We start from the raw sequence: 18,048 nt of genomic DNA, 5'->3' as shown, positions 1-18,048 counted from the left end.
GGACTCTCTCAGAGCAGAGGCCATGCTCTGAAATACATCATGGACTTTTCTGAGTCAGGAGCCTCTCTGAGAACTAGGTTAAATTATACAGTCTCTTCAGGAAGAGAGAATTTTGCCTACCACAGGGAGAATCGGCCACCTGGAAGCTATCCATAGACCCCTTGAAGATCTTTGCTCTAGGAATGACAGTCTATTCCCACTGGCCAACCTCCCTGAAATGTAGAACTATCCAGTGCCCTTCTTTCTCCCCACCCCAACTCCAGAGGCCCTGGAAATTCCCCCTCTAACTTAGGATTAGAATGTCCCTAGGATTCTGGTAACAATGTGTTCCCCACCCCCAGGGTCACCTCCTGGAGGCATCCAGAGGACACAGCTTCCCCTTCCCTGGCCGGAGTCAGCTGAGGACTGCCTAGGCAGGGTTTGTTTTGTCTCCTTTAATAGCAGTGGCACAAGGTCAGAACTCACAGGCAGGAGCCTCACCTCTCTTCCTCGGCCCACGCTATGGAAGCCAGGGTAGTTGTCGGAAGCCACTGCCCGACCTCACGTCCCAGAGAGGCAGGCAGGGTTTAAGACAGGATTTAGACTCATTCAGAACTGCAGTCATATATCACTGACTCAACTTCTCTAAGCTTCTGTGTCCTCATCCAAAAAATGGGGGTAGCAAGAACACCCATCTGATTGATTTGCGAAGACCGACGATTCAGGGGTTGCTGCTAGGACAGTGGCTATGCCACTCACTCGTCACCTGGGTCTATCAGTGATCACAATGATAATTATCCCCCCCCCCAGGGTAAAAAGTTGAAAAGCAAGGACCAGCTTAACTCCACATCCCAAAGGAGGAGACAGTGTCACCCTGGCAAGATGCCCCCTGGCCTCCACCCACTTGCTTTTGATGCTGATTTCAAGACTGAACTGGCAGCCCATGTTTTCCTGATCTCCCTGCCTAGCCCTTGGCATTCTCTTCTGATGTGGGCTCTGTCATCCTCATCTTTTCAGGTCCACTTAATGCCATCGGCCTCCACTGAACCCCTGTGTACACAGGGATCCATCACATAGGGACCAGACTCAGTGCCTGTCCTTCTAAAACCAGGGCAGGGTGGGAGGAACAGATGCACAGTGACAGTCAGCCTAACTGATGACTACAGAGGCCCTCAGAATATATCTCATGAATTAAAAATAATAATAATAATTCACAAGCAGGGAAGAGGTCATACACTTCTGTTTTCCCCATGATGTCTGTGTTAATGTTTAATTTGATATATCAAGTTTGAGATTCTTTCCCCAGTAAAGACCCTGCAATCATTGTGCTGTGGAGATGTAGAAAAGAGGGTATGTCCCCAGTGTCACTGAATGATATCCCCCGACAGGAAGTGCCAGGCTAGGCCATAAAGGGTGAGGAAAGTAAGAGCATGGGCAAAGGCACAGAAATAATCAGGGGCTCTGTGTACTCAATGTACCGTACCTAAGATTTGCTTACCATAAGCTAGAGGAGATGGAGACTTCCTTCAGGTAGTGCTGGACAGTGAGACTTGACAGGTATGTAGGAGTAAGTTTGAGTTGTACATTCAAGGAAGAGAGACCCAGCAAGACATCCTTGAGTGATGTTTGGGGAGTGGAGTTTCCATCCTTCAAAGAGTGATCAGCAAACACAGAAGCTGTAGAAAATTTTCTCAGAGGATGGGTAACATCCAGGAACACACCTTGGAAGACATTCTTGGGCTCTGTGCCCACTCACTAACCGGGTGATTTTGAACACATGCCCTCTCCTCTCTGAGAATGCCCATCCCCACTAGGAGACAGCAATGATAGAACTAACATAAAAGATTGCTGTGAGGACTAGAGTGAGTTCAGTGTTCCATGAAACTCTATTTTCTTTTCTTCTCTTTCTGCTGGTTCTGAGGCCTGAACTCAGGACTTCCTGCTCTTGCTTGGCTTGCTTGCTCACAGCTGGTGCTCTACCACTTCAGTCATGCCTTCAGTTTGGTACTTTGCCAGTTAATTGGAGATGGGAGTTTTACAGACTTTTGAACCTATGCTGGCTTCAAATTACAATCTTCCAGGCCTCTACCTCCTGAGTAGCTATGATGACAGGTGTGAGTCACCAATGCCCAGTTTGTCATGGGCTTTTACCATCTCTCCTGGCTATCCCCACTGCCCCATCTTAGCTCAGGTCGCAGCATATGTCAAGTGCAAAATGGGCTCCAAACTGTTAAACCTTCTTCAGCCCATTGTCCATATGCATCCAGAGAACAAAGGCTATGAGGTCAGGCCAATAGAGTGACCTCAGCCATGGCTTGTGGCTTTTCTGAGTGGCTAGGAATCGTGAATGTGGCTGGTGATGGTGAATTTAATGATTAGTGCTCAAAAAATAAAAGTGGGAAGGCAAAAAGAACAGAAAAATAAATGGTGCTGGTAATTTTGCTCCCCCCTCCATTCAGTACACACTTGCTTTTGAGAGAGTGTGGGGTTCATGTCAGTGGTCCCCATCATGCCTCCTGTACCAGGAGGGCTGTGTTGCACAGAGGAAGGTTCTTGTCTTTAAGGATCACTATTGCCTATGAACACAAGACAGTCATTCATCTGGACCATCATAACAGGACTTGTTTTCTGTCCCAACAATGTCACAAAACTGGGTTTGTTGCATGGAATGCTGTGTCCTTCCAGCACAAGGTCTTCCTAAGAGATTTCCGAGCTTCAGTATGACTCTAGTAACGTTCTCCCTTCCCCACCAATTAAGATCTCACACTCCATCCTGCTGTGCCTTCTCAGGGGTGTTAATGAAGACATAATGAGGTCATCATGCAAGGTACCCATGATATATGCCCACAGAAGAGCGTTCTAACACCAAAAGCTATATTTCCCAAATCATGCCCCATGAGAGCCCTAAATCCTGTCCTAACTCTACCCTGAGACACCCCACCACAATCATTTCACTATTTTGAAACAAAATGTAATCACATTCCCACATTAACTAGAATTTTTTTAGTTAGTGGGGCAAGGTGGCAGATTATAATCATCCACTATTTTGATTCCTTGAATTCAAAGAGTCAGGTCACATAGGAGAGATGATATTCTGATGAGAGAAACACAGGAATGAGTATTGGGAACCAAGAAAGAGTAGCAGGATGACAGAAAAGCATGAAGAAGCAGAAGCAATAGATAAAAGCAGCAATTCCCAGCTTCCTAGGAGGGAGAGGAAGCCAATGATACCATCCCAAGAGAGGTAAACTGTTGGGCAAGACCTGAATGCACTGAGAACTTTGTGATGTATGTTTGCTGACAGCCTCTTTAAGTGATGACACTCCCACTGACACCACCTCTTCTGCAAAGAATTACTGTAGAGTACCTGTATACAGTAACCCTGGCAAGTAGAGTACAAGTCCCTCAGTTCTTCCTCAGGGCTCCAGTCTGCTCTCCCCATCCTGGGGTCATCCAGAGGCTTGAGTACTTTCTGCTCTGGAAACCATACAATAAGGGGCATGTGAAACAAGGGAGAACATGCCCATTCTCTGTGAAGTCAACAGCAGATTCCATTGCACATAGAAGGGAAGCCTCCATTGTGAAAGCAGCCCAGAAGCTAAATAATAATAATAATAACAACAACAACAACCATTATGCAAGAGACTCTCGTTTGTTTGCCTTGATCTGAGCCATGCTGGGAATCAGGCCCTATGCCCTGAGCACTGCTGAATGTTTAGCTACTGAGCTATACCCCACAGTTAAGTGATGAGAAATACTACCTTAACAGAGCCCCTACCCTATCCTGCAGGACCACTGAGCCTATTTCAGCCAAAAGACAACAGGTAATTAAAACTTCCAACAAACAGTATGGCCTCTCAATGTAGAAACACAAGTAATATGAGAAAACATGGCAGTAACATATCTCTTCCCAAAGCAAAGCTGATAAAATTTCAAATAACAAACTCAAAACAACAGTGATAAAAATGATCAGGTCCAGAGGAAGATGTATAAGCACCTGCATGAGTTGAAAGAAGATGTAAGTAAACAGCTGAATGAACAGAAATAGAATTCAAATAAACAGCTGAATTAATTAAGGAAGACAATGCAGGATATGAAGAATAAACTCAAAAAAAAAAAAGACAAATTCTAGGGGGAAAAGTAAATCTGAAATCCTGGAAATGCAAAGCTCAATAAGCCAAATAAGACTCAACGGAAAGCCTTGCTAATAGGATGGAACAAGTTGAAAACAAAGCATCCATGGTCAAAGATAAATAGAGGAATTAAATCAATCAAAGACAAAAAAAAAACAGAGAAAATATGAACAGAATATGAAAGACCTCTGGGACACCGTCAAAAGACCAAACCTATGAATCATGAGTATAGAAAAGGGAGAGAGATACAAAGTATAGGCTTAGAAAACATGTTCAAAACATAACAGCAATATTGAGACAGACAGGGTCATCCAATGTCCAACAGGTTTTCAGAACACCAAACAGCAGGAAATACTCTTAGATATATTATAGTAAAAACACTGAATAAATATAACAAAGAATATTGAAAGCTGCAAGTGAGAGTCACTAGGATATAAAGGCAAACTCATTGAGTCTTTAACCTCCATTTCCTATATGGAGAGCAGGAAGTATTTCTCTCTTCCAATTCCCCTTACTTTAATCATACTATCCTAAAACATTTCCTTGCTAAAACTTAAAAAAGACTTGGAAAAAATTATATTTAGTGAAGGAAGCCAGACCCCGAGAAGCACAGGTTGCGTGGTTTTCCTCATTTGTGATAGCTAGAATGTGCCTATAAATCCAAGCGGTTATAAATGAATTAACTGAAGTATAATAGACTCTATAGAGAGCACAAATAGTATAAGTTTTTAGAAAGACTAAGTCAAAGCCCAACAAAATAAGTACCTGGAAATGGGTACTTTCAAGAAGATGGAGTGGGGGTAGGGACCAAAGGGAGAGGGTGAGAAGAATGAAGAAGGAAAGGGGATAGAATGCAGGCAAGAATTCATTGTAGTTACCACAGAATTAAGAAATATAAGGGAAGGGAGGGGCCGAGGGGGGGTGAAAATATTGAAATGATGACACAGATCAAGATGCATTATATATATATGTGTGTGTGTGCATATATATATATATAAACTACTTTGTTAAATGTCATAATTCAATATATAACCTAAAAATTAAGAAAAGTGAGAGAAGGGGGGTGGGTTGTGAGGGGTGGGTAAGAATGTTGAAAGGGGTGACATTGATCAAGAGGCACTGTATTCATAAACTACTTTGTTGAATGGCAACTCCTTTGTATAGGAAGGAGAATTAAAATATATTTTTAAAAAGGAAAACACATCAGAATAACACCAGATTTTTCTCCAAAAATTCTAAAAGCAAGGAAGCCATGGAAAAAAAGAACTGTCAACCTAGAGTAATGTTTCCAGTACAGCTGTTCATTAAGGGAGAAATAAAAACCTACCTTGATACATATGGATTTTTTTTTCCGTAAAAGCATCTTTCTATCTTTTCTTGACCAACTGACTACAAGTTTTTAATAGTTGGTGATAATTTCCCAAGAGTTGTGTGCATATTAGAGAATTCTGGCAAAAAAAATGAGAAAAATCAAGCCTGTAAATAGAGCTCCAATGTAATAATATTGTTTTGATTTCTAAATTTAATAATTAATCAAGTCTGAATGCATCAATTATAACATGTATTAATCTCAGTTTTGCAGTTTCTCTTTTTGGTATGTTAGAATCAATCACTTTTTCCAAGTCTCTTACATCTGAATAGGCTTTGATGAGCTCATGGGTGCTACACGCTAGGCCTCTGATTCCCAGTGGGTGAGGTGGATTGTCCTACTCCACCTCCAAGCTCCAACCCAGCCCGAGAGACGTTGCTGTACAAGGAACACCAACAGCAGCCCTGAGGCCTCCCACCTGCTCTATGGCAGGCTCTGCCTGGGCAATGACCCTTCCGTCAATATTGACAACGCTGTGGCCTTGGCCTCTGGCCAACTCTGCCAGAAAACTTCAAAGCCTCTTTGTTGTCAGGAGTTGTGACAGGGATTCTGGGGTGTGGACACCTCATTTTGGCACTGCCTTAGCTTTTTCTCTACCACCTCACATGTCCCTGAATTTACGGCAGGACTGCGGGGTGGTGGGTACCTGCCTACAAACAAGGATCCTGATTTGCCATGCACCAACATCACATCTTCCAAGGATGTTCCTTGACCATGCCCCCTCCGAAAAATTGAGCACCCCATGATAGATTGCCCAGCCTGGCCCAGCCCCTGCATCCAATGCCAGCCCAATTGACTGAACAGGACTTATTCTGCAGGTCAGCAGTATCTCCTCCCTCTGCATGTGATCACAAGCACACAGACTTCAAGTACTCTCTAGACATAGGTGTTACACAAACCACAAGCATCCTGTGTGTGCAAAATATCCCACATGTAGCCACTTGCATGTTTTCACACAGCTTTACACTTACATATATGTGAGAACTGGATGGAAATAATGCATTTGTGTGTGCACACTTGTAGCATCACTAACTGTCACTAGCACCACAGCACATCAGTCTTCCCTTCTACCCTGATAAAATGAAAATGGCAAATAATTGCACCCCCTAAGCTGCAGCTCCCTCATCTTAAGTGGGGGTAACACTGTCACAATGAGGAAGTACAAATAGAGGCATACACACACACACATACACACACACACACAGCTGGACCCTGCTAGATGCTTGGCTGCCAAGTCTCTCCCCCTCTCCAAGGCTAGATACTTTGTTCCTTCTGGAGCTCCTCCCTTTCTCAGGCCTCACCCCAGCCCTCTCACAGGTGGGACCTGTATCGCAGTGGTGGTCACAGGAGTGCCCTGCCCAAAGACGAAGCAGAACCTGGCAAATAGGTGCCCAGTGCCCCCGATCTGCTTGTTTGCCTTCCCTGGGCTCCCCTGCTTTGGCTTGTCCTTCTGGTTTTGAATAAAAACGCATGAGTTGAGTATGACTTTTGATCCTTACAATGCTGATCCTATGCACCCCTCTTCTCCATCCTGCCGGGAACGTAGTGACCTCCTTAGGGACATCCTCTTGCAGGCATCACGTCTGAGAATTAAAAGACTCATCAGAATGATGACTTCAGCTTCCACTTCCTGGATGCCCACCAAGTACTACTCTTCCTGGCTCACAGACCCGCCTGGCTCAAAGACACAGTAGCCTAGTTCAGAACAGCCCAGCAAGTTAGTGACCCAGGCCTGTCTGGCTCCAGAAGTCCCACCTTACAAAGAGGATTTCTGGCTTCTTTTTAGGTCTTTCTAGGCACCAGAAACTGTGCTAACCACTCCACAGGAACAATCTGATTTGGCCCTCATGGCAAACCTTTAAGGCAAATGCATTTGCAGCTGAGGAAATGAGGCCCAGTGAGGTGTGAGGCTTCCTGCCTGAGGTGGCAGTAGAGAGGTCCAAAGTCAGTGCTCTTGCTCTTGCACCATGCCATGCCACCACCTTTCCTCTAATTCCATGGGTAGCTGCTGTTTCCTTGCAACTATCCTAAGCCTTCTAGGATCTCTTCTGCTCCTACTCCAATATCATGTTGACCTGCAGACTGCACCCTCAGGACCTGGGCACAGTTCAGCAGGCCCCGCACAGCTGAGACCTATGCAGGATAGCCCCTCTTCATCTCTGCTGTGTGGTAGGCCCCAGGTCAGGCAGGCTTTGAGCTCCTTGTTGCATATGGTTAATGTTCAAATATGATTCCTGACAACCCAACCTCTTATGTGCAGTGGAGATGCCTGATCTATGGCCTCAACACACAAAATGCAATGGCAGCCTCAGACCTGCACTTGCCAAATGTCTTGCCAAATGTCCCCTCTGGGAAGCTCCATTTGCCTGGGGAGTGGAAGAAAGCCTTTCCTTTTGTCTAAATCCCACGAAGTAAACCTATTACTGTTTTTTTCTTTTGCCTGTCCTGGAGCTTGAACTCAGGGCCCGGGCATTCTACCTGAGCCTCCTTTGTGCTCAAGGCTAGTGCTCTACCACTTGAACCACTACACCACTTCCAGCTTTTTTGAGTAGCTTACTGGAGACAAGAGTCTCGCAAGGAGTTTTCTGCCTAGACTGGCTTTGAACTGCGATCCTCATATCTCAGCCTCTTGAGGAGCTAGAATTACAGGAGTGAGCCACCAAAACCTGGCTGAACTTATTACTTTTATGGTCCCACATTTACATTATTCATTCATCATGTACTTAACTAAATGATTTTTAAGTTCTGGGCCCTCATAACATGGTTTCCCCAGACTGATGGGGCACTAAAACCAATATCATGTCCCTGGCTCCCCTCATCAGGGAAGGTTAATGCTAGGCAGGACCAGTGTAGTGACATGGGAGACAGGCAGGAAGGCAGAGGCCAACACACACACATTCAGAGTAGCCCTTAAGTCAGGAAGACCACATTCACCAGATGACTTCAAACATACTACCTTTAGTGTTCTGTAAACTTAAAACCTTTTTGGAAAAAATCCTGGAGTAACACATTTAATATTTGTTTGTGTTAAAATCAGTACTTTTGAGCTGGGCATCAGTAGCTCACACTTCTAATCCTAGCTATTCAGGAGGCTGAAATCTGAGGATCACAGTTCAAAGCCAGTCCAGGAAGAAAAGTCCATGAGACTTTTTATCTCCAATTAACCACCAGAAAACCAGTAGTAGCACTGTAGTTCAAAGTGATAGAATGCTAGTCTTGAGCATAAAAGCTCAGGGACAGCACGCAGGCCCTGAGTTCAAGCCCACAAGTAACCCCTCTCTCCAAAAGGCAATAATTCCTCAAGTGTAAATGTTTCAAGTATATCTCAATTGGTACCATGTTATTTAGGTTTTTCTTCATTTTTATATATCCTAGAATCCAGAGATAGAAAGTGCCCTCAGCTTTTCTGATGTTCTGAGAGACACTGCACCTGAGCTTGGTGCTGGAAGGGAAGGTACCCCCATCCTAGGCAGGGAACATGTACAAAGCTAAAGAGATACTCTCCATGCATATTTGGACAAGTAATGTAGCTAAAGGTAGTTGGGGAGCGGGGAATCTGGAGGGCCCTGAAGTCCAGGCCAAGGGGACAGACAGTCTTTCTGGAAAGGTTTCTTATCAAGGGAGTCTGGTCAGATTTCAGGGTCTCTCATAGCAAGTTCCTTTCCTTTTTTTTTTTTTGTCAACCTTGGGGCTTGAACTCTGGGCCTGGGTGCTGTCCCTCAGCTCTTCAGCTCAAGGCGTGCACTCTACCACTTGAACCACAGTACCACTTCCAGCAAGTTCCTTTTCTACTGAGGAAGTTCAGCTCAAATTATTCAAGAGGGGTAAGGCATATGGGTGGCAGCAAAGTCATTTCCAAAGCTTCCCCACCCCCAGAATAAAGACATCTTTCTGTGCAACAAATGGAGGTAACCCTGAAGAGTGCCCCCAGGGAGCTCCTGGCACCAGTCACTGCTGCATCTTACTCCACTCGGTCCCCAGCACTGGGCACAGGGCTAGCTACAGGCTTGAGCTTGTTGATTCATTTCCCCAGTCCACAGGTATTGATGGTGTACCTTCTAAATGCTAGACACTTCCCTAAGTCCTATGGACACCACAAGGAACAAGCAGACAAGGCGCCCAGATGCATTGAAGCTTACAGTCTTAGATAGACAAGATATAACATGGGCTATGAAGAAAACATGAGGTTACTGGGAAATGGGGCCAAAGGTTGAAAGCTGGATGCCAGGAAGTGGGTGCTCAGGAGATGTTTGTTAATGGTAATTGAGGCAAGCCAGAATAAAAATAATTTATTCAGATTCACCCATCAAAGCATTTATTGAGCATCTACAGTCCTCTGGGTCCATTGGCCAACAAAGCAGATATGATCTCTTCATTGAAAGTTTACAGGGTGTATGTATGAGAGAGAGGGGGGAGAGGGAGGGGGAGGGAGGGAGAGATTGTGTGTACTGGGGCTTGAAATCAGGGCCTAGGTGCTATCTCTTAGCTTCTTCACTCAAGATTGGCATTCTACTACTTGAGCCACAGCTCCACTTCTGGCTTTTTGCTGGTTAGTTGGAAATAAAAGTCTCACAGGACTTTCCTTGGAACCACAATCCTCATACCTAAGCCTCTTGAGTAGCTAAGACTACAGGTATAAGCCATTGGTAACTGGGGAGCATATAAGGTAAGGGGAAACATAAGACATTGAGGCCCAGATTATGAGAGAGGAAAGGGAACGGCTTTACTTTGGATGACTGGCAGTATGAAGGGACTTCCACTTCTCTTGAAGAACATGCTAATTTCTCCTATTACAGGGCACAGTGGATTTTCATGCATTTTTAAATAACATTTTTATTTTAGAGCACTTAAAATTGTATAATTATTGTGAAGACAGACCAGAATTCTTAAAATGCCCTATAGTCAATTAATTGGTACCATTTTTCATATTCATGAATTAGTATTCACTAACTAATATTAACTAAAGCGCCTAGCTGAAACTCTTCAGTCTATCCTTACTGTCCATTTTCTTTCCCAGGATTCCATCCAGAACATCACAAGACCTTCAGTTGAGTCTCTGGGCTCCTCTTGGGTTTTTGTTTGTTTGTTTGTTTTGATGACAAGTTTCAATAGTACTAGGCAGGTTATTTTATACACTGTCCCTTCACTGGAATTTGTCTGATATTTTTCTCCTAATTACACAGAGTTGTGGGGCTTGGGCAGGAAGATCATGAAAACAAGTGCCATTTTCACCCAGAGTTACTAAGGTTACAAACTGTTAATGAGATGCTGATAATGATGTTAACTGTGAACCCCTAGCTGAGGTCAGATTTCTCCAAAGGAAAAACATTACCCATTTTTCCACCTTCTCTTTATGTACTGTCCTCTTTGGAAGGAAGTTGCTGTATACACCCATGCTTAAGATGTGGGGGGCTTGGGGCTGGGAAGGTGGCTCAGTGGTAGAGCACTTGTCTTGCATGCATGAGGCCCTGGGTTCGATTCCTCAGCACCACATAAGCAAAAAGAAAAAAGCCAGAAGGTGCTGTGGCTCAAGTGGTAGAGCGCTAACCTTGAGCTGAAGAGCTGAGGGACAGCGCCCAGGCCCAGAGTTCAGGCCCCACGACCAGACCCCCCCAAAAAAAATGATGTGGGGGCTTTAAGCCAGGTGCTGGTGGCTCACATGTGTAATCCTAGCTAGATCTGAGGATCACAGTTCAAAGCCAGATTGGGCAAGAAAGTCTGTGAGACTCTTATCTCCAATTTGCTAGCAAAAAAAAAACCAGAAGTGGAGCTGTGGCTCTAGTGGTAGAGCACTAGCCTTGAGCACAAAAGCCCCAGGAACAGACCTCAGGCTGAGTTCAAGCCCTGGGACAAGCCACACAGACATACAACACACACACACACACACACACATACACACACACACACACACACACACACACACACATTTAAAAAGTGGAGATTTTGTTCCAACTCTGAGGACAGAATATCTATTTTGTTCCAACTCTGAGGACAGAATATCTATATAAATTATTTGCAGGAAATCTGTTTTGCTGTTTATGCATTTTACCAATATGCTTATGCTGGGATTTTTTTTTACATTTTAAAAGTAAAAGAAAAAACTGTTAGTATTTTATTTCAATTAACAAAAACACATTAAATTACCAAGACATTAAATTGAAGGGAAGGAAAAGGCTGGTAATTATTTTAATTTTTTTCTATTGTCAATATGCATTCATGAAAGGAGATTTGGGAAATAGCAAGAACACAGGACCTCTCTAGTTTCATTCCTTAAAGCTGGCCACAACTCACATTTCAATTTATTATCTTTCATTTTTCTTTGGTGCCCAATTTTTGCATGGAGCTTACTGTCTATATAGTTTTGTTTCTTGTCTCCTCTCATTATGGCATAAAAATATTTCCTCTGTGTTGTCATTTAGACTTCATAGCTATTATTTTCAGTAACTGCTAATTATTCCTTCACATGGCTTATTGTGTCTCCATTACCACCACCACCACCACCACACCCCCCCCCCACACACACCGCCAAGCCACCAGGTTCCTCGTATTTAATTGGTGTTTCGAAGTTATTTGTTAAGTGACAACAAAGTGATTATTCCCTAGACTCTAAATGTATATCATCTTATATTCCCTTGATTCTAAACAGTTCTGAGACAGAGATGTTGTTCTTGAGTGGAATTACCAGGCCAACAGAGACCAGAAACTTTTAAATCAATGTACAAAACCAGAAATCTTCTTCCTCTTCCCTCTGCACCACCAGCAATTGTGCCAAGGGTAATAATTTGCAATTGATTAAAGAGTTTGTGGGGTGTTTTTTCCCCATCTTTTTTTCCTCTCTCTCTCTTCTCCCCCTCCCCTCCTGCCAAAAAGGAGGAAAATTATCTGAGAAGGTGAAGATGTTCTCAGACAATCAGATTAACATATTCCAACAATCGCAATTTGCAAAATAGTAATCACAACTCCCAGACTCTGGGAGGCATTAATCAAAGCTACAGGTTTAATTCCATCTTAAATATTGATGAAATGTGCTTCTGCAGCCTCACCCTGGCGTGGCAGGGCCAGGGAGCCTCGGAGGCGGCAGGGAGGTGGAGGGAGGGTGGGGGAGCAGCTGCCGGGAGGGGAGGCATCTGTGATTCAAATTGGTGGCTGTACAGCCAGGTAGAGAGTGAAAGGGGTAGTGAAGAGGGCTGTTAAGTCCATTGCTGTCAATTTGTAACGATCAGGGAGGGGCCTGAGGACTGGTTCTGCACAATACACCCAGTTTGTCTGGTTTCAGGGGTTACCACTGAAGAGGCTGCAGCTGCACTGATTCGAATAGCCTGGAGACTTCAGAACTGTAATTATCAACCAGGCAGCTCACAGTGTGGCAAAAGTGGGCTCCACCAGCGCTTAACTCCTTGTGTGCTGACTTATCACTACCACTCTCCCCACCCCTGCACTGCCAGCCTCTGCTAGGACTCTCAGCAGCCCGCCCAAGGGAAACCAAGGCCCACTGGTTCCTTAAGGCCAATCCTCCCAAGGCCAGGGCATTCTAGCCAGCAAGCCTTCCTTGGGTTATCTGCAATGGAATGGGGCTAGGGAGACAGGACTGTGTAGGCAACCTGGCCCTTTGCACCACTGAGTCCCCCCTTGGATGAGAAGTCAGGCCACAGGGCTGGACGAACCTTGGCTCAAATTCCACCTAGGACAATGTGTGTATCCTCTGCAAAATGGGGTGGTCTCTGCCCTGCTGGGCAGCTACAGAAAGATCCAGTGAGACTCAGAGTGTTGGTGAAGATAACCATGGGCTGGCTGGCTCTGAGCTGCCAGCTTCCTGTCCCTGGCTCAGCCTCCTGCCCTGGGTGGGGTCATCTCATTCTCGGGAGGGTAGGCTTGTGCTGGTCCCAGTGTGTTTCTGCTCTCTGGGAGAGACCACTTGCCACCCAAGGAGGATAAAAAGTCTCATCCTCCTGTTTTTTTTTAGGCAGCAGGCAGTAGATTGGGCAGAGGAGACCCTTCCCTACCAAAGGAAAAGAGGTGACAGAGCGGGGGTGTGGGCTCAGCTGGGAGCACGGGTGAGGGAGGGTCTGTTCAGGATCAGTGATCCCTATCCTGGAATTTCCCCCAAGAAATTCTCCCACATCCTTATGCAGGAAGGCTTAGGCCCAGAATGTTGGTCCCAGTGTCGGTCCTGGCATGGGGAAGTTGGAAGCCACCTCCACTTGCCAACACTGGGAGGATGGGGGGGGGGAGCCAACCATGGAACACAGGACACAGGCTGCAGCAATGAGGCATAGAACTAGAGGTATATATGGCAGCCAGAAGAGATCCTGACCCCGCACTGCTGAATGAAAGAAGTACGACACAATGAAACTCGCCACACAATGCTGTTTTTTGTAAATTAAAAACACATTCACACACAAAGCAAGAATACGTATTTTATAGTGCTGGGTGCATTTTTAGGGGTATATATCCTCCCACCATTGGAGTAGGTCCCTGTGGTGATGGATGAGGAGGCTGGGTGTGGGATCTGGAGGAGAAAGGGGAAAATAATAAAGAAAAAGGAAGTAAATCACAGGGGTTCTTCACAGAGAGATGACGATAGAGCGCCAAGGACTGGAGTGGCTGACTCAGTCCTGGATTTGAGGTTTTGAAAAGCAACACAGGCTTTGTAGTTAGAGAACCATAGGCTCAGTTCCCGGACTGTTCCACATACTAACCCTGGAGCTGTGGACAAGGGTCCCATCCTCAAGGGCCTCTGTCTGTTCATCTCTCCAGTGCATCTTACCATGGTACCTTGCCTGTCACGGAGGCCCTGGAGACCGAGGGCAGGGAGATGACTGCATTCAAGGCCTCAGGGAATGGCGCTCCCCTCGAAGGCACTTGAGTCAGCAGAGAGTGTTGGCTCCCTGGGAAACCACAGGTTCTTTGAAGAGTCACGAATAAACAGAAACCAATATCTGAGCCTCTGACTCCTGGCACTACAGGCCTGGCTCTGCTACATGGCAGGGATTATCTGTGATCTACCAGCCCAGGTTGAGCGTGAGGGCCTCACTCTCTTACTGTCCCTCGGGATCAGATGAGCTTCAAATGGCCAAGTCACCTCTAGATGCCTCCAACAGCAGCTGCAGCCACAGACTATAAACCCTTCTATGTTCATTCCCCCCCGTGCTCTGTGGAGGGATTTGCTTTCAATGAAAGGTCTATTACTGCCCACCAGAGCTAGATACATAGGCTATGGGCAGGCCAGCAGCCTGTGATGGAATGCACTCCGTTCCACATATCCCACCCGGAGTACTGCCAGGACAGGGAAGGTCTCAGAGAGCATCAAGTGTGACTGTCTCTTCCTCTTTCCCCATAGATGATGATGAGCATGAGTGGATCATCAAGGCCTGTCGGAAGGGCTGGGATGAGATCGTTGGTCACAGGCCCAAGCTGTGAACCCTACCAGAAGTTTCCATCTGCCGTGCTGACATTGGGAATAGGATGTAGATCTAGAACTTCAACTTTTGACTCTGGAATAAAGGCTTCCTGCACTTTGTTATGTAGTGGACCTAACTGTGCTGGCTTTGTAAGTATGTTTCCCAGAAAGTGTCTTTGTTTTACCTGTGTCAGAATCATCTGGACAAAATTATGAACTATAGTTGTTCCCAGGCCCCAGCCTAGACTTGCTGACCAAAATCTGTGTTCCAAGGTACTGGTATCTCACATCTGGAATCCTAGCTACTCAGGAGGCTGAGATCTGAGGATCTCGGTTTGAAGCCAAACTGGGCAAGAAATTCTGTGGAACTCTTATCTCCAATTGTGGAGCTATGGCTCAACTAGTAAAGTTCCAGCCTTGAGCACAAAAGCTCACGGATAGTGCCCAGGCCCTGAGTTCAAGCCCCAAGTGCTAGCACAAAATAAAACCAACAAACAAAAGAGTTTATGGGAATACAAAACAAACAAAAAAGAATCTCTGAGAACTGCCTTCCCAGGTACTTCTTATGTAGAAAGAAGTTTGAGAACCATTATCTTATAATAACAGATATATCTAATTAAATAAGCAACGGGCAGGTATAAGCAGTGTGTGTGTGTGCCATTTTCTCTGCAAGGAAGGGCTAAGCATTGCCTTTTGCAGATGGGGAATCTGAGGTTCAAAGTGACTCACTTGGTCTGAGGGCAGTAGGACCTGATCATTGTGCCCAGCTCACAGCCAGCGCCTTTCTAAAGGCACAGGAATGACTTCCTAAGACTGCCTTTACCTCTGTCCAGCTCAGCCACCTGAAACATGTATTATAAGCACAGGTTCAATTCCTAGCTGGAACACAGACATCATATAATCCTGGACATGTCTTTAACCTTTCACTTTCTTCTCTATAAAATGGCGATTGTGGCTTTACCTGGGGTGAGGGGAAGGGAGGTGAGGTGGGGAGAGCCAGGCGAGATGGAACCAAAGTCCTCATGGCCAGATCATCTGGGTTTTGAGGAGCAATTTTCTTTCTTCCCATTGAAGAGGAAAAAGCTTTTTCCACTGGTACATTAAAAAACCCTCAACCACAGGGAGAAACCAGTGATTCTGGACAAGTGCCAGCACAACCCAGAATGCTCAGAGAACCAGAACTTTTCAACTACAGAAGCACAGACATTTACTGTTGGCCACTGCCAGATTTGACTGGGATTCCAAAGCACCATGGGCACAGCAAATAAGAAACAAAGGATTGGGCTTATTAAACTCATTAAGCCTGTGATAAGTGCTGTCTTCAAAAAGATGTGTAAGCTGGGCACCGGTGGCTCACACCTATAATCCTAGCTATCCAGGAGGCTAAGATCTGAGGACTGCAGTCCAAAGCCAGCCTGGGCAGGAAGGTCCATGAGACTCTTGTCTCCAATTAACCACCAGTAAACCAGAAGTAGTGCTGTGGTTCATCTGGTAGAGCACCTGCCTTGAGTTGGAGAGCTCAAGGACAGTGCCCAGGTCCAGATTTCAAGGACCATGGCCAAAAAAAGAAAAAAGAAAAAAAAAGATGTGTAGAGGGTGTGGTGGTGCACACCTGCAATCCCAGCACTGGGAGGCCAAAGGATTACCAATTCAAAGCTAGCCTGGACTATATAGTAAGAATCTGCCTCACAAAAAGGAAAAAGAGGGAACAAAGATCAATTAGTTAACTGTGCATATAATCATGCCTTAAAATACCCAGATAGCACGTTTGTCAGCTATAACTCAAGACATGCCCACATGTTCCAGGTCCACTTATGGCCCCCAAGCCTCCCCGCCCTGTGTCTCCTGGGAGGCTGCTCTATCCTGCCGGCCCCTAACTGTGTCCCCTGGCTCACCAGCGCTGCACAGTGGAGGGCAGAAGCATAGGGATTGGGATTGGGAGGACTCTGCTAAGGTCTGCAGAGGGAGGAAATCAGATCTCAAACCAGAGACACAGAGCAGTCATGCAGGGAGAATCAGCAGCCAGAGGGAGGCCTGGTCCCACTCTCAGCTATATCACAGAGGGGACTGGGGAATCACCTCCCTCCAATTGCCTCAGGAAAATGACAGGGTTGAGATCCGCTAGTGGTCCCAAATTATTGTGAAAAAACAGAAAGTACATTCAGGTAGGAGAAACACACACATGCATACACATACAACTAAATCAGTATGTTTTAGTGATATATCTAAATTAACATCACAAAATGGAAGAGTTAACAAGGAGGGGACAGCTATGAAATCAGAGGTGGATAACAACAACAACAACAAAAACTAATAAAGACAATCGCCCTGCAGTGTCAGTAACCATGTGCATTAGGAATGGCATTTTACAAGCAGCAGTCCAGGGCTACAGGAGGCTTAGGAGCCTCCATACCTGACAGGGTTGTTCTACTTTCCATATCCAGAGGCTTGACTTGAACAAAGGATTCTGTAGATAAAGATTAGATAACCACTGAAAAGGTACACTTCTGGGGCTGGGAAGTTGGCTCAGTGGTAGAGTGCTTGCCTTGCATACATGAGGCCCTGGGTTCAATTCCTCAGCACCTCATAGGCAGAAAAAAGCCAGAAGTAGCACTGTGGTTTAAGTGGTAGGGCGCTAGTCTTGAGCTGAAGAGCTGAGGGACAGTGCCCAGGCCCAGAGTTCAGGCCCCATGACTGGAAAAAAAAAAAAAGGTGCATTTCTTCCATTTTCCAGAGTACGTGATACCCCGGAATCTGGCAAAGACACTATGAAACCTAGAAACTGATGCCTTATCTCTCATCCCAAGGTGCCTTAACTTCACCTTATTTAATTCTTCCCCATCATCCACACAAGCCTGGGTGTCCCTCCCTCTTTGTCCTCCTACCAACACCTTCATCTTTCCTACATATTCTCAGGAGACAGGATCCAGCCCAAATGCCTTTCCTCAGCCCCACAGGTAGCTGGAGAGATCTGTTTACATAGAATTGACCAAACTTCTTTAGGGCAAGGTCAGTCTTGGACACTTCTCTGAGTCTAGAAAGCCAGCACAGGATCCAATAGAGAGCTGGTAGTGTCAGAGCTGGTGTTCAAGGGGCAGAGTGAAAGACAGTAACCAGCTTGATTGCCTACAAAGACTAAAATGCAAAGGAGAAGCAGTACCTAGAGA

At 45.5% G+C, this 18,048-nt stretch overlaps 1 protein-coding gene across 1 annotated transcript in view; it reads left to right on the top strand.

The window, feature by feature from the left end:
* Morn5 (MORN repeat containing 5) overlaps nucleotides 1-14,920 on the top strand; it is a 33,244-nt gene extending 18,324 nt beyond the window's left edge. Inside the window, exon 5 of the mRNA XM_013030084.1 lies at nucleotides 14,822-14,920. Coding sequence (XP_012885538.1) covers nucleotides 14,822-14,901 — 80 coding nt within the window. The 3' untranslated portion in view covers nucleotides 14,902-14,920. The remainder of the gene's footprint in view (nucleotides 1-14,821) is intronic.
* The last annotated feature ends 3,128 nt before the right edge of the window (nucleotides 14,921-18,048 follow it).

The sequence above is a fragment of the Dipodomys ordii genome, unplaced genomic scaffold (genome assembly GCF_000151885.1).
Source record: "Dipodomys ordii isolate 6190 unplaced genomic scaffold, Dord_2.0 Scaffold127, whole genome shotgun sequence".
Lineage (NCBI taxonomy): Eukaryota > Metazoa > Chordata > Mammalia > Rodentia > Heteromyidae > Dipodomys > Dipodomys ordii.
The sequence above is the reverse complement of the archived record's forward strand: the minus strand, read 5'-3'. Positions and strand labels throughout refer to the sequence as shown.